Consider the following 25,188-nt stretch of genomic DNA (forward strand, 5'->3'; position numbering starts at 1 on the left):
TGTGACAAACATAGTCATGCTGACATTGAGCTGGATGCCAAAAGAGGATAATCACAAGTACTTGAGACTGCAAAGAAAAAAACCAACAAAAAACCACAAAAAAACCAACCACACACAGAGGAGGAAAGATTTCAGGTCTGAAACTGGAAAAAAAAAAAAAAAGTGTATTTTTCTCCCCAGCCCTCATTCAACATACAAAGCAATACTCAAAAACTGCAAACACATGCCTGCATCAGATGTTTTTCAAGAAATTCAAGTCTTTGTCTGTGCACTGCTTAGCCTAAGGCTAGGGCATGTGGAAAACAGAGAAATACTTTATTTCCAGACTTACAGTATTTTTATTCATGACTGTCTATGAACTCTCCTACTTGTTCTGGTTGCTCTTTGGGTCTTTTATTGTGCCTGATACAGCAATCTGGCCTGGTCCAGAAGTGAATCATCTAATTACTTTGAAGAGTCACAAAATCCCTGTCAGAGATTAACAAATGCTTTTTGTAGTTCACATCTAAGAGCAAGGCTGTGCAGGTCAGAGCTGCTGGCCGGGCCTGAGGCACTCGTGATGCAGTCCAAGGCTGAGTGTCCAGCAGAACAAGAGGTGAACACAACAGTCTGAAATACATTGGCAAGATGATTCTCTTTGGCCAAAAGGGATGATGCAAAAAGTTTCTGCGACTTGAAGCGCTAATATGCTCTGTGGGTTATGGTTAATTTATTAATTATATTCAAGCTGTACTACAGACAGAGAAAAGCAGAAAAAATAACAATTTCTGTGGGTCTCTCCTCCCACCTGTTGCATCTGTATTAGTAATTTGGATATTGACTTGCGGAGCAAGAAGTTGTCTTTAATGATCACTGTAAGGTTTTCTTGAATGAACTTTGCACAAATGAGCTGCCTTTTCTATATTACTCTAAATACTTTGCATAGTTTTGTGTTGTAGTACAGATTTTTCATCTAGCCCCCAAGATACTAATTTATTTTCAGAGATTTATTTATATCCTGAAAAGGTATTTGTTCCTTTTACACTGTGTTTTGAATGAATATATTTTCAATTGTCTTGACTCTTATGAAGACATAATAATAATAAAAAGGATTCTCCCAAGAAAACATGGAAATAGAGAGGCTTTGAGTTAATGAGGAAAAGGTTTATAACTCTGGCCTCTGTTGACTGTTTGCAGCCTGCTTGACTTTTCCAGAATTGCCTTGCTATTTGGTTCCTCTTGTGTTCATCTGTCCCACACAAGTTACTTGTCAATTCTCCCTGACTCTGCCTGGAGCATTTGTGGTTTTGGTAACATTGTGGTTTTTATTAGATTCTTTTATTTCTCCTTTTTTTCCCCTTGTCTGCTGTGCAGTGAAGACATCCTTACACATTTCATTAATCAAAAGAAAATGACAGTTTTTATTTTCGTCCGATAAAGACAATCCTATTGTTATCTCACTGATGAGTAAAAACATATTATGAAAAATGTGAGCACTTGCACTGTACTATGCAAAGGCAGGATAAGGTTTTGCTTTTAATAACAGGTAACTATAAATGCACCACAATGACATACTATGAATGGGTGTTTACCTTTTCTGATTATTTCCACTTACGCTGAAGAGGCCCTCTGGCGGCTGCATCACGAGAGCTCGTTATTTGACCTCGTGGGTAAGATCAGCAGCAGCAGCAGAGAGAGCCCGAGTCCCAGCCAGCACAGAGTGCCCCTCTGAGCCCAGGGCTCTGCACCCCTCACTCACCTTGTGAGTACAATTATAAAAGGGCAGGTCCAATCGTTGTGTTTCCTGATGCAGCACAACATCGCTTAGAAAATTAATTGCAGCCTTAAAACAGGGTAGCACTGCACATTGCAGGGCCGATCAGATGATCCCCATCTGGAAGAGATGAGCTGTGCATATGCTTACTGTAATACACGCAATGGTATGGTTCGTCCTGAATTGTTTTCCCAGAGACAATTGACTTAGTTTCATCTGCAAAATATTTTTAGGAGAGGAATTCCTGTAACTACTTAATTCATTTTTTTTAATAAGTGAAATCTCAATTTTCAACACTTCAGTACAAAATTCACCCTAGAATAGAGGGTAACGACACTGAGTCAAGACAGAGCTAGACCACTCTCAAAAACAGTTTACCTAGAAACAACTTAAACTCCAAAGTGTTTCCACTCTTGTACACAAGCTTACATACCTACTGCTTGCTTTATTCCATAACTTCTGCAGCTCAGGAGATCAGGGTGCAGTGACTTGCTTGAGTGCACAAGTGACAAAAGGGCTTTTTGCTGTGTGAAGCCTGTGAGTTGTTGATGAGCTGCCTCCTTCCCACTCACATTAGAACCCACTGCCTACCAGCAGCTGGAACTTGTTGAACTGTGGAAAGTGAGCAGGGCAGGGCTGAAGGAGGTCACGAACCTATGGTACACACAGCTGGGAACTTCTGGAGCATTTCATTCTATCTAGCTGCACTGGTCTTTCTTAAAGCTGTCTGAAATCTAGCTTTCATTCTGTTCTGGCAAAGACAGCAACACTTGCAGCTCTTTGAACACTCGCTCCTCCAACTGCACTTGAATGTTTTCTTGACATGAGGAAGACCTGGAATATGTCACCCCTTGCTGCAGACCCTGCTGTATGCCTCCCTCCCCTCTCCCAGGGCCAAGGTTCCCTGTGCATGAGGGCCCAACTTGATCCAGCCCAGCTGAGTATCCTTGCTCAGAGTGCTGGAAAAATGCTGTAAGAAAGCCTGGGGAAACAGGAAAGGTAAAACTATGCACCAAGGTAGAGCTATTAGGACAGGATTGTCAGTACCTCAAGGGCTCAGGAGGGAAAGCAGCAACATGGAAAGGGTATAAAATCTAAAGGAAGAGCAAGGCTAGTCAGGAAGCATCAGGTCAGTTTGTTGGGACAAGTCATCAGTGTCAGGGGCACTGATGGAGCTTGAGAGAGGACAGAAATGTGGCAATGCTGAGGGTCTGCTCCAGGGAGCTGCAGGGACTGACCCTTCCCCTCCTGCCCAATGTCTGCCTGGCCAGCAAAGCCACTGCTAGTACCTTGCTTGGTGAGCAGAATCATGTTCAGCCTAATGGCTTGTGAAATCCTTTCTTTGCTGTGAGCTGGTCAATAAATAACTGCTTCATGCACCTAGTTATGTACATACTGCTTAGAGATTACCTTTCAGACTGGCTAAAGATATCAGTACAAATACATCTTCATTTTTTTTAATATTCACTGGAAGGCAAAAAAAATTAGCAGAGTATTTTCTCATTAGTGTGTAATTCTTTCCCATTGGAGAAAGGCTGAAGCACAAAAAGGAAAAGTAATGTTCTATTTGTACTTGCAAAAAACTAAAATTATTTACCAAAACATTGAATTTACTAGCAAATTTTCTCTTGGCCTACTTTTAAATCATTGTTTTATTCCATTACTTTCAAGTGCTTCACAGATGTTGCTTAAAAACTGTCAGCCCTGTGTGTGAATTTCAGGTGGTGAAAATACTTAGGAAAATTCCTGCTGCAGATGACTTCTTTAAATCAGCAGAGTTCATGTGCAGAAACCATTTTCCAAGCACCTTTCCCCTTGGTAACACTTGTATGCTCAGCTCCAAAACAATAATGCTACTTAGAAAGCTGTATGAGCAGGTTGACCTGAACACCTGTAGTGTGCATGTGGGAAGTCTTCAGGGTGCCACATACCTTCATTCCTTAAGTTCCCCAAAAATCTCTTTCTATCCCAGGGAAGCTGTCAAAAGAGGTTAGTTTATTCAGGTGAAGGGACACCAATATAACACAGCAGAATTCAGAACACCACTGATGTAAGCATGGAGGGAGGGGAAACTGTTGTAAAAGGCAAGATAAGCTAAACAGTTACAGCTTGTCTGTGGAGAATCTAGCCTTTCTTCTTGGACAAGGAAAAAAATCCAGTAGTATTTTTCCTTGATATTTTTCCTTTACTACAGAAATGAGCTGCACAGATTTCTCAGATGGTAGATGTGGTTAGAGTTGTCCTGTAAAGGAAAGACTGACTCACTCCACATGCAGGCTTTTACACTCTCCCTCTGGTCACTGCACTGTAAATCTTTGCTGTTCTGACATCAGCTTGGCTTTTCTCAGTTGCGGGAGGAGAAGTTGCCAAACAGAATAGGTTTTGTATATCCTAACCCCTATTCTGGATAGAATTAATGGACCAAGACCGAAAGCCAAAAGCCTCAGATTTGTTTGGGTTAATCAATGCCAGAATTTGTTGGCTGGAGAATGATACAGATGATCTTTCACAGTAGAAAGACTATGTCAATGTGGCAAGAGTTTGGAAGGTAACAGCACACATATCTTAAATGCCACCAAGTAATACATTGGTTTTCACAATAAGACACTGCTGGACAGGATAGGATTAAGTATCTTATTCCAACACATGTGGAAATTTGCAAATAATTTTGGAGGGGTTGATCACAGCAAAAGAAACAAGTGCAGTGAAGTGTGCACAGGAAGAGTAGGAGCACAAACCTATATAAATATTCTGGCACATAAAATGCAGCTCTGATATGATGGTTCTATGCAAATTAAGGTGACACAGTTGTAGTAAATCTTCGGTTTTTCTGGTATGGTAGAGGTATCATGGCATAAATTAAAGTTAGAAGGGGAGAGCAAAACAGCACTTTCTAATAATTTTTTTTTCCCCATGAAAACTAACACAGAGTACCAGGAAAGTGCTTTAGACTACTCCGACTTACTCTACAACTATTCTAGCCCAATATATGCAAACAGTCATTAGCAGGTCTCAGTTGCTCAACAGTACTTTCTTATACTACTTGTCTTGCACCTGCCCAGAGCACTTAATTTAGAAAATGAAGAAAAATAAAAGATTATGTTCAGTGCCTAAAGAAAGGCTACTTTCTAATCAGTAACAACCAACAAACAACAAGGTCAGTGCACTGATCTTACACATAGCATTTGTTTTGGTACACAATTACCCTACATGAATATAATGCTTATCTGTATTTGTTAACAGGTAAAAGAATTTATTAACAGCAGGTTTGCGAGTAGGGTTCAAAACAGGTTGTATGCAAGAGGATGGAGTCAATGTTTGAATGAGGTAGTTGGTAATAAATATGAGTTTTATTATATGCAATAAAAGCATATTATATAAAGATACTACATTAATGCAGATTGCCTGATAGAAATAATACACACAACCTTATTATATCAGGCAAAAGGTACTAATCTGAAAGCATTCATTCTTATCAATTATAGTGAGAGAGCTAAGTTTATCATAGGGATAATTACAAAAGCAAACAAAGATCAAAAACTGTTTCCATCCTGCACCGAGTCTATTTTCATACAGCTTTTGTGAGGTAGCATTCATACTTAATTCAAAAAGACTGCTTATTGATCTGAGATTAATTCAGTATGGTGATAAACATGAATAATTAACAAAACCCTCTTTAAGTTTTCTGTATTAATCTTCTTATGCATTCCATTTTAGACAGGCAACATACTGGGCCAATATTTAAATGACTCCAAAATGGTTAAATGGTATTTTTTTCAGTTACAGGAGTCGAGTACTTAGTAGCAGAGTGTGATTTTTTTTCTCTCCATTAGTAATAATTGCTGAGGATGTCTTCATTGCATAAGCTACTGTAAACCAAGTTTCCCAACCTCTAGGTGCTAGCTCCACTGGAAACACATTTATCCTCAGTATCTTGTGCTAGTATTGTGTGACTGAAAGCTTGAGCCGCACACTGCCTGCAACATGCCCCCACCTGACATCCCCAGCAGGCTGCCTGGCCCACCACAGGGCTGATGGAGTCCTTGGGATACCTCAAAGCCGGGTATGTATAAAGGACCATCTCCCAAGAGAGAGAGGGTTCTCCAGAGCAGCGCAGCCTGGGATGAGCGAGCCTCCCTTTTGCTGCTCCAGCACCCATAGCAAGGTGCAGGAGCCCACTGGATCACCCAGCCACTGTTGTCTGCCACTGGGTGCACTCTTGGGCACCCAAAGCTAGGTTAGAGTCCCTCTCCTGCCATACACATCAATACAGAGCCACATCGAGACCATGTAATTGGTAAAGCATTTGGCTGAGGAGACACAATAGTTTGAATTTTCCTCTCTTGCTTTCCGAAGCCTTACTTTGGGCAGAGCAGTCCTCTATCGGATACGTGCCATCAGCAGTAGTGATCTTGCCAAAAGGATAATAAAATTAGAGATTATCTTTAAAGAAATAAAGTGCTTAAAGATTGCAGCTGGAAGGCAACACTAGGGATCATTTTGCATTCCAGTGAAGTATCACCTCTGCTCTCCAGAACCGGGTATGCCAGCCAACGCCAGCACATGTAGGGAAAATAAGCACTTGTAGGAAGCAGTCTGATACTATGAGCTACCAAAGTGACCCTCCATTTCCACCTTTACTTCTAGAAAAATGGCTAGCATTTACAACTACAGCATGCAAGCCTGGTTACATACAACTCTCCATGTGGGCTGACACAGAGAACAACAGAATTTTTGCATTCAGATCACACATTTCATCATATACTTTTCATACATCTTTTCCTGTTTTGCCTAAAAGAGTGACTTTGTAGTTGATATGAAAGAGTTAAAATTTGATTTTAATGGAAGACAGAGGAGGGAAAAACCTAGACGGTAAAGCAGAAAGCAACTTCAAAGATTTCAAAATAAACGTGAAGGTTTTACCATAACCTGTTGGGGTTTTCCCCCAGTAAAGGAAGGACCGAAGGAAAAAGACGAAACATTTTCATTTTTTTTGATATTTTTTATTCAAAAGTTTTCAAAGAAATAAAACAGAAAAAAGCTAACAATCTAATCAAATTTACAGTTCAAAAATGTCTTTTGGCGTTTAACAACAAGTCCTAGGAAACAAAACTACAGAGTTATCTTGAACCGGACAAATAATTTACCACTGGCAAGTTTGTGGCACTAGTAAAACAAAAATAAAAAATTAACTCTCTTGATCATATAGATATCTCTATGAAAATCTTTTTTTTTTCAATCTGTACAAAAGGTCTTTCTTCATAAATTAATTTTTTTATAATTTAATGGCTGTCTACTATGTGATGTTTAAGTAACTGATTATTTCTTTATGTACAGAGGTTAAATTTCCCAAATCTTACCCAGACAATGAGTATGGCACTTAGTTCAGACATTTCTGGCAGCAACTCTTCTTCCCTCTAACACAGCTATCATACTGCAGTTTTAATTAACGCAAAAATAGCAACTAGTGAGAGATCCAGGTTTGGAAAGTTACCAAATACAGGCAAGGTGCTGCAGGAAGTCTGGACTTTTACAAAGCAGTAATATTCCAGGGAGCATAGAACCAATAATACCACAACTTTTTAAAAAAAGAAAAAACAAAAACACATCTCTTATGACTATGCATTTCACTAGAATCTACACTTCTCAGAGCAGCAATTTACTTTTGAAACTATGAAATGTCACCGACATCTATACTCCAATACTCACACAAAATTTAAAAACTAAAAAATACTTGAAAGAAACAACTGCTTAGCCCTAGCTCCTGAGCTAGGATGATTTGGTCTGTGGAAACAGGGAGGGCCAGCAACCTGTCCCAATACAAAAGGAAATAAACTTTGAGGTAGATAACTGATCATATACAGCTGACCAGAGAAGTACACAGTTTTGGAAGACAACTTAATTTATCATTCGATTTAAAACATATGCAATTGTAATAAAGAGCTTTAGTAGCAGTGAATTATTTAATATGTGAAGTACAAATAACTGTGTATTTATGAATCAGGAATTTCATAGTTTCAAAATTGGTTTTCTTTACACTTAACACTTGTAGTGATGATGTAAAGTGTGGCACTGCTTGGATCCAAGTCTTCCTTCATGCTTTTGTGTCCATACATCAATTAAAATTATAAAACCTAAATGCAAATGTACAAAAAAGGCACATTCTCCTAACCGCAAACTGGTCCGGCAAAAATAAAGAGTACAGAAGACGCAATGCTGAGACAAATCAGAATTATTGGTTACTGGCTCTTTGTTCTTTGGTAAAGTTACCTTTTAAAAGTGCCAAGTCTTTTTATTTTTATTTACCTACTATAGAGAGCTAGTACCCAATCAATTATGCTTCTACTTAGATCTCAGCGTATGTTTGAAAAACGAGTCCTTTAGCTTTTGCCATTTTGCTGTAATAGCAACTTTTCTGTTTGCTAAGTCTCAGCACAATCCTCATCCTAAAGCACTATCATTAGTATAAAGGAAGGACAAAAACATTCGGTGATATCTCCACCCCAAACTCCCTATTCTACCTATGCTAAAACTAGAACATCAAGTTAGTTTCTGAAAAAAGGCAAAAAAAGATTTTACATTGCATCATACAGCAGAGTTCCTAAATCATTCAAACTACCAGAGGGAACTATTGGCATATGGCCTTACAAACAATTTATACTATTAAAATTTCCCCAGTCAGAAAATGTGTTTCACACAAAACATTTTTTCCCCTCTTGCATTTCACTACCTTACATATTATGTGAAAAAATCATTAAAAACACTTACTACACATTAAAAAAGCCAAATTTTCAGCAATTTTTATTGACTACCTTTAAAAGCCCTATGCTGCTGTTTTACAAGGCATAATAGACCAGCTCATTTGGTCAAAGCGTTCTACACCATTAGTTTGGACTACTTACTGAAACAGCTACAGCATTGAAAGATTTAAGGCAAATTGGAATTTATAGAAAAGGATAAGACACTTCACACTACATTAAAAGAAAAACAGAAAGCTAAAAGACCAGACACTGTAACTGCAACACTGCACTAAAGCAACACTCACACACTGCAAGCACAGAACATCATATTAGATGTTTTACTATTTTAAACTTCAGAAAATCCATTTCATACAAAAAAAAAAGAAAAAGAAAAAAGAAAAAAGAAACAAACAAAATAAAAATAACCCAAAACACAAATTCTGTCATGCACGTGAATAAGTCTTCGTGGTCATCTGTGCATACCCAGAAATTTGAATATTTTTTTTTGCGTCATAACACTTGATAAAAATTTTTTTTTTACTAAAATAAACCTGTTCATGGGAACAGCTACTAGATGAATTTAAGGTTTTTCTTATGCACCTTATAGAACTTATAGCAAAAATAGTTTTAGTTGATTTCATTATAAATAACATTTTCAAGAACCTGTGCAAAACTGTCAATAATTCCTAAAGCACAATTGATCAGTAAAATCCATGATTGTTTCAGCCTTTGCACCCTTCTCCAGGCCAGGTCAACACTGGACATCTGTAACACAGAAAGGTCAGAGCTAGAGTGGAATTACAATCACACGCCTTTTTTCTAATGTAGCTGTCCACCAAACTAAATAATTTCCTATTTTAGACAGCTGAGAGAAGACTAAGTGAATCTGAGTATAGACCTGAGAAGTAACATAGGCGGCACTCCAGGTTCTCGGCCCTTCCCAGGAAAAGGCTCTCTGCCAGGACACAGCCTGTTCTGTATTTCCCCCTCTTTCTCTAATAACTGCTCAGCATGCAGAGTTCCCACTGGGGATCTGTGAGGCTGCACTCAAAGCTCTTCCCTTCTTTTTTGTTTTGTTATTGTTATTTCCTTTTAATTGACCAAAAGTGGTTGAGTATGCTACTCCTGTGGCATCTCCAAGGCTTTTGATCTCTGGAAAAGGAACACAGCTTTCTTTCAGTGCAGCCCCAGGGAGGCTGCGTACAACAGCTAACTCAGAGATAGCTACTGTGCCTCCATGATGGCAATACTGAACAGCAATTCAGGGCTCATCAAATTTGAAGGCAGACTTCTCAGTGTACTGTATTGGCTTATATTGCCATGTACTGTATTGGCTTATATTGCCAGTTAATGACAAAAAAGTTTAGACAATTTTTTAATTTCTCAAGGCAAGGCAAAGTATGGTATTTTAAGGCTTGTACACTAATAGGTGCATATAAAATGGGGGTGTTTTTTCAAGTCCGTTTGACTATTTTTCACATAGGAGCAACTTTTTGAAAAGAAGCTATGAAGTTATTAAATGTAGCTGCCAAAGGAAAGGTGCTGTGTATTTTTGATTGACTGCATCCACTTGTGCAAATGCGCTAGTTGTCATTTACCCCTCATTTATGGGAATATGTATATTGACTTTAAATAGGACATTCCCAAAAGTGCTGCATGTGCATTTAGAAAGAAGTTTCAGTTTGACAAGAGTAACAAAGCTACAACAATCAAGAGACCGCAGTGTTCCCTGTATTTAGGGCACAAAATATCGGTCAAATCCCTCCCCTTCACCTGTCTGAAACAAGACAAGTACCAGCATGTTCCAGGGACAGAAATACCAAATGCCATACTCTGAGGCTGAAATCACCTGAGTAATATTAACCTTCCCTACGTGCCCACTGCTGTAGCCACTGCTGTCACAGATTTCACTGGCTTCTGTTGCATACAAATACAGGTAACAGTGCTTCTCTGAAGAATAAGACGTGAAGAACTGACTTACAGCAAACACACAGAGTTGCTCACAGAGTTTGGAATTCTACACAGAGTCATCAATATAAAATGTGTCTCAGATGGCAACACAGCTCATCCTTTCAGGAGACTTAAGGCTGCTCCTCCTGCCTGGTCTCAGTCTATGGGAAAGATACTGACAGGCTGGGAGAGAGAGGCAGGATGAGGATATGACATGCAGGAATACGCCTCACTGTCTACCACAGATCTCTATTGGTAAGGAGGTTTTACATGCCCAGAGGGAAGACTTAAGGCAAAACAAATAATTCCTTGAAAAGCGGTTAACACCAGGCAACTGCCTTGGCATGGGAAACGTGCAGGAGTCATGATTTTAGCACTAGGAGATGGATAACGAGAAGAGTCTGTGGCTTTGCTTACTGCCTGTCCTGGAAGCAAATCAAGGATGTGGGCTTTCTCTAGATGCCAGCATTTGGCCAGAGTACAGGAATAACACAGGTCATATGCTGTGCTATGCAGGCTGGGCCATCTGTTGAATTTGCCAAGTTTCCCCATTGGTTTGTTTCTATCTTTACATATAAGAAGCTGTTATGCCAACTATGGGGATGAGAGCAATGTTGTCAAATAGCACAGCTGACCTGCAGAATCAAAGGTAATGCCTAATGTTCTCTTGGATCAATATATTTTAGAGAGAATATCACACAACTATAGCACATAACTGATTACGATTTTTCAGTATCTAACAAATGCCATGAGGGCTGTAGGAAAACCCTTCTAAGACAGCCTCTAGCACATAATTGCAGCTGAATGGAATTTTTCAGTGTGAGGTCTTAGAGAATGTGATGTAAAAAATTATTTAGTCGAGTTGCCCAGCTTAAAAAGCACTAAAAAAAAAAAAAAAGATGAGTTAAAAAAGAAGAAAATTCCAGAATTTTAAAACATGGATCATGGAAAAGGAAATGATTAGTGCAAGCAACATTTTCAGGACGGAAATCTACAGAAAGAGAAAAAAGGTCATGCAAGCAAAACTAGAGGAAACCTGGAGTAGGAAAGCAAAACTCTGGAATTAGAACCAAACAAGGACATGGATTAAAAATTAATTGACAAAATTCTGGACAAAACTGCTTTTTCCTAGAAAAAAGAATGAGCAGAGAAGTCTTCAGGAGAAAAGGTCAGCAAGGATTTCTACCAGACAACCTCCCTGCCTGTGGTCTGTAAATCAGTTGCAAAGCTGCTTCTAACCTTATATGTACCACAGAACTAGAGCATGTCTTTCAATACAGTTCCCTTTAGCATTTTGATTCTCATATTTTTGCACTAATTTCTTGTTATTCTGTATACAACATGCTGCTAAAATGAACAAATTAAAATCCAACATAATCCAGTTATGCTATATAGAAATTATTAAAACAATATTACTCATAATTTATTAACTCATTTCTGGATCCCATGTTTCCTTCCCTGGCTTCTGACTCTGGCTAAGTTCAAACTAATTTCACTTCTTGTCCCCAGATATTATCATCAGGACTATTTATATGACAATAAAAAAAGAGTTCAATACAGAGTACTGTAAGTTATGAAATAAAGTATCTTTGAATTACATCTTTCATGAGACAGGATGAGCCCCTACCTCACGGTTATTTATTTTGCTGATACGTATATGGAGAATGGTCACTGGATGTCTCTACTGTAACCTGTTGTTGACCACTGGCTTCCTGCAAATAAAAAGGAAGATGAGCCATGAGACACAAAATCAGGTATCATTACCAGCAATCTGCATTTCAACGTGACTTCTGCAATTAACAGTGTTCACATCTAAAACCTTCCTAGCATTCCTCAACTGAGGTATTACAAATCTGAGGTGTTAACTTTACATTGATTTACATTTCAGCAAACAAGAGAAATAAAATGATCATGCAAACCCTGTATTTCCTCAGCTGCTTTGATGATAATTAAAAAAAAAATCCTGAAACTTTTGACATTATAGAAATAAATACACTGAGAGAGAGCAAATAACTGCTTGAATATTTTCTATCTGGAAATGCAAAAGAACATTCTGTCCCTTTCTTTTTGAGGGGCAGCGAGAAGAATGAGATCTACTTGCCACATATACAAACGCCATCACTATGAGTACTGTGATGTGATTGGCACCAGGCAACACAAAGAATTGTAGATGGGGCTTTGCACCCAGACCGCCCAGAAATCATGGAATAATTCAGCTGAGAGTGCTTTGGCAGCCAGAGTTAATTACTAAAGGTACTTCTCTGATCAATATGGGCAGATGAACCAAACTGATCCACACAACTTCTGGAATTTCTGGACAAATAGGTTTTGAAATGAAATGTATCTTTTTTAGAGGTTCTATAAGAGACTGTCTAGCACTCATTCTGGATACAAGAGCTGCAGTGCATCTTGTCTAGCTCCTGTAAAGGAGTACTGACCTATGAAAGGGTGTAAGGTAAGTCAAAATAGTAGACAAACTATGGTCTACCATTTAGTTATGCTCTCCAACTAGACTAATAAGCTTCTTCAATGGAGGGGTTTATTACACAATTATGCACAGAAACCTGAGTTGCCAGGGTCAATCAGGATTCTCTGCAAAAAATTACAATCATGGTCTGTTGGTAGAGAATTTTTCTCACAGGTAAACTAAATGAAAGATCAAAAATACAATACACTACCTGTCTTGTTCCTACTGGAGTTAGGTTTCACAAAACAAAAGGTTTGCCTGAGCTATGCTCATAGAGAAGACTGCTCCAAGTACTGTACTGCTATAAGTACAGGTCATTCCTTGTTATAATACTAGCTATTAGTTGAGAATAATGATATTTTATAGTTTTAATATAAATTGCATTCACGGTACATTTACAGTAACAGTATTTGCCTTTAAGCGTTAATTTTCCTGGCCAAAAAAAAAAAAATCATAATCATATTTCTTATCTCTGCTCTTTGATAGAATATACTGACCTCAACAGGAACTGCTGCTGTCTGGACATGTGTGTATTGGGGGATGTAGGCTCCTTGCATAGCTGTTGTGGCTGGCATGTACTAGAAAGACAGAGTCCATTACATTGAGTTAAAGCCCAGTGTAAATTTATGAGTATTCAAAATACTTATCATGATATTGTTTAATAGATATTGACTGTTTCCCTAAAGCAACATACATGAGAGAAAGACTTTTGTGTCTGAAATCAACAGGCTTTCCAGAAAACTCACATATCTATTTTGAGAAAATTCAAATTTAGACTTCAAAGACCATGTAAAGGACTTTTCCTTCTTTGTTAGTCCCAATCATTTTCTTTTTTTAATCTGCTCAGAAAAGAAAGGTCTTGCAGTTTAGAAGCTAGCCTGCATCTCTTCTTCTGGTTTACTTTCTGTTCCACACTTCAGGAGATCAGAGTTGAGGAAAGGAATACGAAGAGTAAAACCAACTATTTTAATTTTTTTGATGCAACTCTGAAGTTACCTCCCGGGCTCCTTTCATTAGCTTTGATCTATTTTTATTTACTCATTTCCAATTTCTGATCAGCTAATAGACTCAATAAAAACTGCTAAGTATTATTTAAAAACGGAGACAGTTCTTAGCAGTTTATTGGATAAAAGATGACTTAAAAGGATTAATTTTTTCTATATGCAAGCTGCACAGGCATACTGTGATCTACATACAGTATTTTCTGCTTGTGTAAGTTCTATTTTGTATGAAATTGCTACATACTGTTCCAGTACTGCCTAATGAAAGATGACTCATCTGCTGCGTCAGAGGGCTTATCATTGATGCAGGCTGTAGTGACATGGTGTGGTCCATGGAGGGAGTCAGTACAGCACCCTGTTAAAACAGAGATGGAAAGAAATGGTTGCAACACTCACATTTTAATTTCATTTTTTATTTGATAGTCTTAGTATGGACTGTCCTTCCGAGGGGATATACCACAAGAACTATCCTTAATCCCAGGCACTGACTCAGAAAAGCAAATCTGAGGCATTCTAAATATTCTACTCGAGCATCTGTGCTTTGCAGTTTGGTAATGGGGTAAGACAGTCATTGACTTCCCATTATACATGCAACTGATGTGCAATGCACTTGAGAGACCTGCTGAAAATGCTTTGTAAAATATGAGTTTAACCAGATGCCAACTTGAAAGCAAAAATATGCACACATTACCAGGTACAGTTTCACTTAGCTTAAGCTTTGGAATTTCATGCTTTAGGAAGAGACTTCTATCTCGTATTTAGGAACAAGGGCTTTGGAGTAACATTTGTGATGGGAGAATTCTACCCATCACACGTGATGTTCACACACAAAACAGCTGCCCTACTTAGTGGCTGGGTTCATTAGCACACAGATTTTAACAGTGAGTTAGCAATGCTGATTTTTTGTCTAAATACTAGCTGCTATGATGACATTTCTATCACTTCTGCACCATTTCGCTAGCTTCATAAAAATTATACATTGAATTTTTGAACACTCAAGATTTCTAAATATGGAGGGCACACTCGTAAGGTTTTCACAGTTAACTGAGACAGGATTATCAAGAAATTTCATTTTACCAATCATGTTCCACAAAAACACATTTCCAAATACTTTGCCTGACTTATGCTTGCAGAAGGTGTTGATTAAAATTCACGGAGGCTCAAAATTAACAGAAATAATTGCGGTGTACTGAAAGCCAATATTTTGAATTAATAACTAATCCTTAAAAGAAAATAATAATAAAAAAGAAAATAAAAAGAAGTATAGAATACAGTTGGAAAAACAACCATGTGATCGGTGTAGATGAAATGAGTCATAGGCACATCAAATACTGAAAGAATTTCCTGTCTGTGGACTGCAGACTTCTCTGTAAAGCAAATGAACAAGACAGCACCTGTCTTCACATGGGCCAAAACTCACCTCCAGTCAAGAATCTAGATCTTTATTTTCAACTTGAAATCTCATTGTGTGTACCTGTGCAACTAATATACCTTATAGCATTATAACATATCAACTTGTGTCTTTCCCAGCATGATTTGCAATATGTTTTTTATGCAAATCTGTGTTGATAGAGAGGGAAGTTAAAACCTGTTGTGTGTGTATTTAACATCAAAACCCATAAATACAACAATTAAGTGTGTGAGAGGGTGTTCTGGTTCAGCATCGCCTTTTCTGCATGCCCAAGAAGAAAATGTTCTGCCAAGTAGACTTACATTCTATAATCTGCATGGAGAGGTTAATTAAAGTCAAGACCATGTCCTTTCTATATCTGGAAACAGACGTGTTTGTTAACTACTGGAGTGCATATATTAAAGTGCCTGGTATTACTAGTAACGCTCATCTCAGAAACTTAGTAAGTGTCAGATATAATGGTACTTAATTGGCAAATGACATAGATAAGAAGCAAAATATCACGGGAAAGTATAGATTAGAATGCCTGACAGTCTAGTACAGACAAAAGTGTAGGGAGATTAGCATTACTCCTGAGTGGTGAAGCCAGAACAGGCTATGCAGGTTTTCTCAACTGAGTGCCCATAATGTCATATATATCACTACATCTGTCTGTCTTTCACAAATTATCCAGTCTGAACTATGGTAGACCCATTCTAAAACATTGGGTCTTTAATTTCAGCTCCTGAAGGGTAAACAGGTTGTATAACGTTGATATTTGCAAAGTGTTTTTAAAGTAAAAATACAATAAACAAACAAAACAACCACAAAACAAAACAAACAAAGAAAAACCCAACAAAAAATCCCAAACAAACAAAAAACCCACCAAATTTTCCTCTTTCTGATGTGGTAACTCTAATGGTCCTCATCACCTTGATAGTCTGAAGGTAGCTTTTTTTATTTTACCTGATAAAATGAGGCCCCAATTCAGGTTTACTACCTTTATTTCACCTTTCATTTTGATCCATGATTTGGTCACGATGTAATTGTCAAATCTAAAAGTAACTTGGCAGGAATAGACCTACTTCCTGTTGTTTAAAGTATGTAAAGTATTTATATCATGAGTAACACAACAATGGAGAAGAATAAAAACTTACTGGGTGCTGCATTATATATGGTTGAGGCTGCATCCAAGAAGGACTCTGAACCTAGAACAAAATTGGTATTTCATTTTTCATTTTATTAATCCTTTTCATGAATACTCCAACTGAGTTATAGTAAAAATTTAATAAATCATCTTAGCAAGCCCTCTCCCTTATTTATTGACCTTTTTAATCCAATTAGTCACTCTGTGGAACAACACTGATTTCTATAAAAAATGGATTCATTGTACCTGTAAATCAGACACAAGATTTGGAGACAATATACCACATACACCTTGCAGAAAAATATACTATGTTTTTAGTGCAGGTTTCAGAAACTTTATCAAGTACACCGAAAGGATTCAAATAGATGATTGATAGATTTCTGCTATGTTGAAAAAGGAGGTACCATGTCTTCAAAATTCCTTTGTGGAAAAGTAATTGGGATCTCAGATGGTATAACATCATTTGCCTTCTAGTGTGATCAGAATAAAATAAATTATTGTATTTTCACAAGTGAAAAAGAAATCAGGAATTCTGCCATAATCTTGTTCTGGGAATAAGAGAAGAATTAGGAGAACTGTTCTTCTCCAAGATACTGCAGTATGTTATTCCCAAAGCACAGGAAGAAAAGAAGGATCTGATGAGCATTCCTACTCTCTTGCAACAAGCATTTTCTCTCCAAAACCAGTGATCACCCAAATACTTCAATTGTGGTAGCATGCCTAACTTTGCATAGCAAAGGAAAAAGGTAAACTAATAGGTTATACTGTTATCCTAGTTAAAAAGACCTGGTTGCAACAGCTCTTTGAAAAAATGTGCTGCAAGAAATATTAAAAGTAAGAAAAATGTTTCTTCCACACCTGCTATAGGTGTGTAGGATAAGGCAGGATTCTGACTTGCACTGCACACTGACTCACCACTGCTGCTGGACGCTTAAAGCCCTGTTAACACCTCAACCATTCATTCCCAGAGTCCTGTGAACAGGACAGGTAGACACACAGTTTTGAAAACAATCCAGATGAGGTATTTTCTGGAGGATGGAAATATTTCTTGCCTCCTTTTGGTACTGATTTTCAAATCAGAGTAGTTTTTTTCTCTTTTCTAATCAGGAAAAGAGCAAACAGGAGTTCAAAAATGGAATGGAAAAGACTGGAACACTCCCTTTCCTCAGGCAAAATCTTAATGGCAAAAATACTGGTACACCCTGACTAAAACTTTGGCTAATTTACTCACACTATCGTAGTAACTGGCTTAGTATAGTCATTTGGGTATACAGGAGTTGCAGAAACAAACACTAGCTAAAACTTTATTAAACTTGTTTACCTTTAATAAGAATAAATCTAGGAGCAGGTTATACCATGCCTCAAAGAAAAAAAAAAATAAATCATGCTTGTGTGATACAACCTGTAGAAGACGGAATGCTGCAGGTTTCAGTGAGAGTAATCAGTAATGATGTGACTAATACTCAAATTGTGAAACTCTTCTGGCCAAGAACCTCCTTCCTCCACAGTACAGAATACTTCAATTTAATTTTCAATTCCAATTACTGTGGCACTTCTAACATAATGATATTCATAACTCCATCCACAATAATTTAAGCATGCTATGTATATTGAAATACTGCTAACTACATTTCTGGAAACATAATGGATTGTGGTCTGCCTATCTCAATAAACCCAGAAAACAATACTGTATTCCTAAATAGTATGTTTCCATGCCAACTCACAGCTTTTGCTTGGATTCTGAATATCAGAGTCTTATATGGATAAATAATTTATATTTTAATAAAGGGTAGCAGCTAATTTTACTGGAATCTTTTTCTGGGTAAGAACTTACTGCAATTTCTGAGATCTGCTGTACCAAGCAGAATGATTCAATATACTGAAAAATACAGTACTAGTACTGTCTGCTGAGAGCAAACATTGTGTTGCATAAGTTACCTCAGAAATTAATATAAAAATAATCCAGCTGCCCTTTGCACTGGAGAACACTTTTAATTCCTACACAACAGTTCGCTCACGCAAGAAGGCATTAGATCTCCAAACTAATATTAGATAATTCTTCCTCATTCTTCTCACCTGGAATGGAAGGCTAAATGAAAAATTCTGCAAGAGAAAACTGAGGAAATGGCCCACAGTGCCTCTGTTAGCCTTCTATATACCCTTTACATAGCCTTCCAAATGCATTCTTACACACAATAAGTCAGAAAACTCAGCACAACTCTCACTAAAGAGCAAACAGGCAGTTTTCCTTCCCCTGACATAGAGAGGTAAGAATTTTCTAAATTTAATTAGTTTTGGTCATTTATGATCTGAATCACTGATGTTTACTTCATTTATGTGTAAAGCAGTAAAATGCCAAAATAGCTCATGATTTTGTGTACAGTAGGATAATTGACACATCTCAAGCAGTAATTGCAGAGCCTACATGTAAGACTGCCATACTAGTTGCATTAAAAGCAAGTTGCTTGTAAACTGAAATGTATGATGCCTTAAAATTGAGCATTTCTAAGAGATTTATATCAAAGTATTAAAACTGTTCTATATAATTTCCAGTATATTGAACTGTTCATCAATATCCCTTATGGGGCTCAAGATGGCACCTATCAAAATCCCCCTTCAGAAAGTTTTGGGCTGGGCTCTAAAACCAAAAAATGTCAATGATTTATGTTTTAATATGTTGTTCAAAATAAAGTAGCCTTTGGTTTAGAAACATTGTCCTAGGATATTAAATACTTTACTCCTAACAGAAAACCGCTGAATTTGAATGCTGAAGTAATTATGATTCTGAAATCTTTTCTCAAATTTCCTTCTCTAATGTCAAGCAAGTTTCTGTACCCATCTTTGTACAACTGCGTAACTCATTATTGTCAGGCTTTCTGCACCAAAACAAATAAAAAATCAAAATGCACGGAAACATATCTTTGAAAATTAATTTGATTAAATAAAGAAGGTTTTAAATAAAGAGTAATTACTTTAAAGATATATTGTTGATATTAAAAGAACTTGACTGAGAGAAAATGAAAATTCAGACATAAAATGCAGAAGTGGCTACAAATACCTTAGCCATCAGCAGAAGTTAAGAGACTTTGTTTTGCAAGACATCCTGCATCTCATTAAATTGCTGTGCTTCCTGAAAACACACACACTATTGGTTTCAAGGCTGTCACTTTCATGCTGTACAGCACGAAGAGGCCAATTCATTAAAATGAAACATTATTGGAGAATTCATAAAACCAGATGTAACAAGTGATAAATAAACACAAGCTCCAATGAACCATTTCACCTAAGTTCTAAATACAAACCTGGTATGTGGAAACTGGAGAAGCAATATATGGCGTAATAGATGTCTGAGTGATCATTCTGTTTGCTGTAATACTGTAGGGTGATGGATAAAATCTAGAAAATGCAGAAATATTTATTAAATGCCAGTTCTCTGCACCTTTCATAACGCAAACATTTTTTTGAATTACTGTGTCATTATTCAACATACCCATTTTGTAAAGCAGCTGTGGTTGGATCATACGTGAGTGTCATTCCAGCCTTTAAAAAAAGTAGAAAAAATAGAGTTGACAAAATTAATTTTGATCATAAATTATTTCTCTTACTCTTTTTTTAGTTGTATTATTTTTAAATGAAAAATTGTATTGAAATAGTTTATTACCATAACTTAGGGAAAGGTTAATTGACAGAAGTAATTATATACTGTGAAGAGAAATGAAGAGAATTGGCGATATTGACTATGAATACAAGTTTCCATGTTCCCATCATGAGGAACAAAATGTAACCTGGGAAATACCTGGCTAAAAGAACACGTGTACATTTGAGAGTCAGGGCATGCAGATGATTATGTTAGGGTGTTGCCTACAATATATTAACTATATGAATGGGGAGTGCAGTTTTTCAGAAGACACATTTGAATTTTCCTGTCTAATACAAATGAGGTGTCTAGGCTCTCTAACCACAGCAGCTCTATGAAAATATTATCTTGAACATTAAAAACAACTGTTGACTAAAAAGAAATTAATGCTGCATGGCACTGGTATACTATGTTAATCTTGTGAAAGTGATGTGCATTTGAGCGCTGTATAGATCAAAGGATTATTTACTACATGTAAATAAAGTTATGTTTCTGGTAGTTTTATAATATGAGAAAGCTGAAGTTTATAATATGACCAACTTGAAGGACATTTTATTATTCACTTTCATGAGGTAGGATTCAGTGTTTTGCATTTTGCCTTTTTTCCTCTAAAGAAAGACACACTTAATATTTTTTTATAGAGTTGCAAACTGTCAGGTGAGAGTTAGTTGCACATTGTTAATATGCCAAAGACCCAAGCCAAGAAGTCTCAATGCCTATCATTTTCATAAGTATTCATTATTGCACACCCACACTAAAGCTTGAAGGGAGGACTTACAAGTCTCACCTCGCCTTCTCTGTGCCATGCTCTTCCATTCTGTATATATTTATTTTGATTCTGTCTCTTTTTCTGTCCTCCATCAGCAAACTTGCACAATAAAGGTTCTGCAGGAACTGAGAAGAAAGAAGAAAAATTAGTTGAAGTAGCATTTTTACACAGGTGTTCAGCTCTCCAAATGAGGTATGGTTTTTAAGTTATATTCCCAATACAGCAGTTAAATAACACAGACTCACACTACAGCATCAACATCTGTTCTGCATAGCACAAGGACAGCTGCCACACACAAACATCTGGAATGCCTTATATCTTTGATTTTAAACTACTGCTCTAAAACCTGTTGGAAAGAAACATGGTCTGTTTATCTTGAGTATGTGTCTGTTGGTCTGGGGATGAACAAGAACTGTCATCCGAATTCTGAGCTTTGCCTCCTTGGAGGTATGTCTAAAGAGGGTGGAGAACAAATCTGGCCAAAGGCCTATAACATATTCTCCCCAACCCTTGGAGGTTTCAGTAATGTCCCCAAACTGAAAGTGCTCTGCTCATCCAGAATAGCCAGAAGAGCTGGCACAGTACCTCCACTTACTCCAGCCAGCAAAGTGGAGTGGGCACCTTTATCTCCTGCCACCTTACACTGAAAAAATGTCCCAGCTGTCCACTCACATAATCTCTGCTCTATAAAGAACACACAGTGCAACTAGAAATTCTTCAATATTGTTCTTTTGGGATTTTGCTTACTGTCATGAAACAGCATCACCAAACTTTTTTTTTTCTGTTTGTTTGTTTGCTTTGCTTTGGTTTGGTTGTTGTTATTATTATTTTGCCTAATATAATTCCTGAACATGACTTCAACTTTTAATGTCAGAACTGAAGCAGTGGAAAAGAAAAGTTTGCATAGTATTCTTTCTTTCCCTATTACTAGCTTCCATGTTTCCAAGTACCTATGGCTGAAGCACAGCTCTGCTACATCACACCACACCCTCTCTAATCACAGGGTGGAAGCACTGGTATGACTTGGATGTGAGTGCTTCTCTGCCAATAATTCCTGACACATGAGCTGTCTAAGCTTTACCATGACACTCCTCCAGTCATTCTCTGTTTGGAAACATCTTCATGAGACATGGCTGGACCTGAAAACATACAAGTTTCCAAATGCAGAGTAAACACATGGGGTGGGAAGGCCACCTGCAAAAAAAACAACCCCAAGAAAAACTTTCACCAAAATCTATTACTATAGCCATAGTCAGTGTTGATGTCTCTTCACCCTGTGTGCATTTGCAAAAGATGGTTGTAATTGAAAACCTCAGACACATAATCTCACAAAGACTTTGACTTTCAAAACTCTGACACAAAACTAGCTTTAACAGCCAAGTCATCCCTGGCTTTGAATGGCATAGCTAAAACACTAGCTCTGGTTATACTTCTACCTTCTCTATAAAAAAGGCATGAACTGGGAGACAGAACTGGTGTGTGGTTCCCTGTCTCGTCTCCAACATTGACCATATAGGTCAGAGACCTGCACCTTTCTTACCTGTGTGCTGTTATACAGTAGGCAAATAACTTTAATATAAGAAAGTCAGACTATAATATTAAACATGACAATGGAATTAATTAAAAATACATTATCCTAAAGAGAATGGTAATTAAAAGACTATAATCATAAAATAAACCAGGAAAAGTTTAGGCTAATGACACTGGAAAAAGTATTGGACACCTATGGATGGTGGGGTAAATGAACAAGGAAATAATAGAAACCCCAAAGTATGAGAATATTATCTTCCAAACCCTGCATTTCTGAGGGCATTTTTGGCATTCCCAGAACTGAGTTTTGCTTTGGGGTCTTTCATCATGCAGAATGACTTCTGTCTCGGCATGCTTGGGGCAAAAAGGTATTATATCCATACGCTGATGGACACTTTGATGTTACTTTATAAAAGCCAATGACCCAATAACTTTGTCATAGCACAAAGCATTTTAAACACATACATTTCTGTTGAAATAAAAGGAGTTAATCTCAGAATACAGTAGTCAATATGGATAAAATTGTCAGGTTCATGTATGAAATTATTTTAATTGATTTTACATAGTGAGGAAAAAAAAATCATCAGAAACAGAGAGTGGAGATCCAAATACTGAAGTTAACTGTCTTTAAAAAATGCTCTTCCTCAACTTAAGTATCTTTGACTACTTATATGTTATTTCAAAATCTAGTTTTGTGGGGAGCATATGTGACTTCAAAAATACACACTATAAAATTTTGGGTGAAATCAAAAGAAACTGGCATGAGAACAGCTTAGAAAGACACCAGAAAGTACCTAAACATTTCCAGCCCTGTGATTCTGTATTATAGCACTCACAGGTAGCAAATGTTTTATTTAATGTTGCATTATGCTTTCACTAAAAATCCCCATAAGGAATTGTAAAATACTTCTCTGAAAGTATTATTTGTGCTTATATTTCCCATTATTGTCTCAACATAAAGATCTTTTAAAAAAATCAGACTAAACCTGTCCAACTGTTGAATAAAATGTTCATGAAAACCTATTTTAAGAATAAATTTGATTTGTCAGTAGATAACTGAAAACAGCTAAATTTTAGATGATTAAACATATTCTATAGGGCACTGTAAAAATTCTCCTGACAAATTTAAAGAGGAAGAAAAAATGGAATAAGAATTATCCACATGAATTGGATTTTGCGTATGTAATATCCAAAACCTTCAGCAATGAAAAAACTCACACTTAAAAAGGCATTAATTTGTGATTACCAGAAGTTAGTACTCCATCTTACTGAACATGGATCTGGTCATGGGAACCCTTGTTTCTCTGACCTTCCACCTTCTCTTGCTCCTCACTGCACCCATGAAAGAGGCCAAATGCTGTGAATGTTCCAATTCACATTAAGAAAAACAATGCAGATCATCTATTTAATACCATCAGCTGTTGTGAACAGGCTCTATAGCATTGGCCTTCCCTGATTCTGGTTCAAGATCTGAATGCTGACAGCAGGGACCGCTCCAATTGAAAGCCTAACTGCAATTTTTGGCTGCTCTTCCATACATGTGACCCAAATGCCACTGTGTCCATTCCTTCAACAACACAATGACTGATGATCATCGGATGGAGGGTCATGAGAAGGAGATAAACCTTCGTGGGAGCCAAGTATGATCTACTGATCTCCCTCCCACCAAAGAATGAACATAGTCCTTACTCTTTCCAAAATTAAATCTGAAGTTTATTTCTTCAGCTTACCTTCTGTTATATTTTTCACCAATATGTAACATATTCTCTCTCTTGCACATAAGAACATGTTTATAATAGATATACATATTTGAACAAAAAACTCGAACAAGCTGTACAGACTAGTCAAGCAATCTTCTGTAGTCCAGGAAGGAAGGGAGAGTCATTTTTATTGTTTAATTGTTGGGAACTATGCAGGCCCAGTGATGAAGCAGATCATTAATCATTCGGTGACTTGTCTGCATGTGCAAGACCGAAAGACAGAGTATTGCATTCACAGCTAAGAGAGAGCTGATGTAAAAGACTACAACATAGAATGGACTTAAGGTTTTGCAGCTAAGACACCATGTTTACATGCCCACTCTTCTGACATCTAATGAAAACCAACACTCTCACTAATTTGTGGATGCCTGCAGCTATGGAGGCAATCTGTAACTGTAACTGTGAGCTTTGCTGCTCTTTAACAGCAGGTCGGGGCCTTAAAATTTGGCTGTGGAAAGGGTTGACCTCCTCTTCCTGCCCCAAATCATCCTCCTCTAGGGCTAATATTTTTACAGAAGAGAGATATGAATGCAATATTAGTCCAGAGAGTAAATTCTTCCTTGTTGTACACACTTTCTCACATCTCTACATTAGAATTCTGTCTTTCTTAATTCAGTGTTTACCCAAATACATAGCAGGTGATACTATAAATACAAGAACAAAACTGATGTTCTTTGTTGGAATTTGTATTTACACCCTTGACTTACACGGCTCCCTTTACCAACTTTTCAATAAACCTTGCCTTCAGATACAAAAAAATACAATAAAATAGTTGAAAAATACTATTCTTTTAGTCAGTTTTCAATTAAACTGTATCTTTTATTGACTTTCATTGCTTATTTTCTAGTGCAAAGCATATGGGACTTAATGAATTCTGACATTAAAACATCAGTTAAATGATAAAGCAAGCCTGTAGAGTTAGAAACTTTTGCCAAAGGCTGTGTGAATTAAAAAAGAAGTTATACAACCCAAGATCAGGGTAGCTTTGTAAGTTTAAAGAGAACTTAAATATATACCTTTCACTATCCTAGTCTCCACTTAAAC

At 37.2% G+C, this 25,188-nt stretch overlaps 1 protein-coding gene across 1 annotated transcript in view; it reads right to left on the reverse strand.

Moving 5' to 3' along the window:
- Positions 1–6,734: 6,734 nt before the first annotated feature.
- RBMS1 (RNA binding motif single stranded interacting protein 1) overlaps positions 6,735–25,188 on the reverse strand; it is a 65,279-nt gene continuing 46,825 nt past the window's right edge. The window contains exons 6-13 of the mRNA XM_029959910.1: positions 20,864–20,979; positions 19,939–19,988; positions 19,751–19,844; positions 16,459–16,509; positions 14,156–14,266; positions 13,408–13,488; positions 12,071–12,155; positions 6,735–9,258 (exon numbers count right to left, since the gene is read on the reverse strand). Of these exons, the coding sequence (XP_029815770.1) occupies positions 12,078–12,155; positions 13,408–13,488; positions 14,156–14,266; positions 16,459–16,509; positions 19,751–19,844; positions 19,939–19,988; positions 20,864–20,979 (581 nt within the window). The 3' untranslated portion in view covers positions 6,735–9,258; positions 12,071–12,077. The remainder of the gene's footprint in view (positions 9,259–12,070; positions 12,156–13,407; positions 13,489–14,155; positions 14,267–16,458; positions 16,510–19,750; positions 19,845–19,938; positions 19,989–20,863; positions 20,980–25,188) is intronic.

The sequence above is a fragment of the Manacus vitellinus genome, unplaced genomic scaffold, assembly GCF_001715985.3.
Source record: "Manacus vitellinus isolate BGI_N305 unplaced genomic scaffold, ASM171598v3 scaffold_22_pilon, whole genome shotgun sequence".
Classification (NCBI taxonomy): Eukaryota; Metazoa; Chordata; class Aves; order Passeriformes; family Pipridae; genus Manacus; species Manacus vitellinus.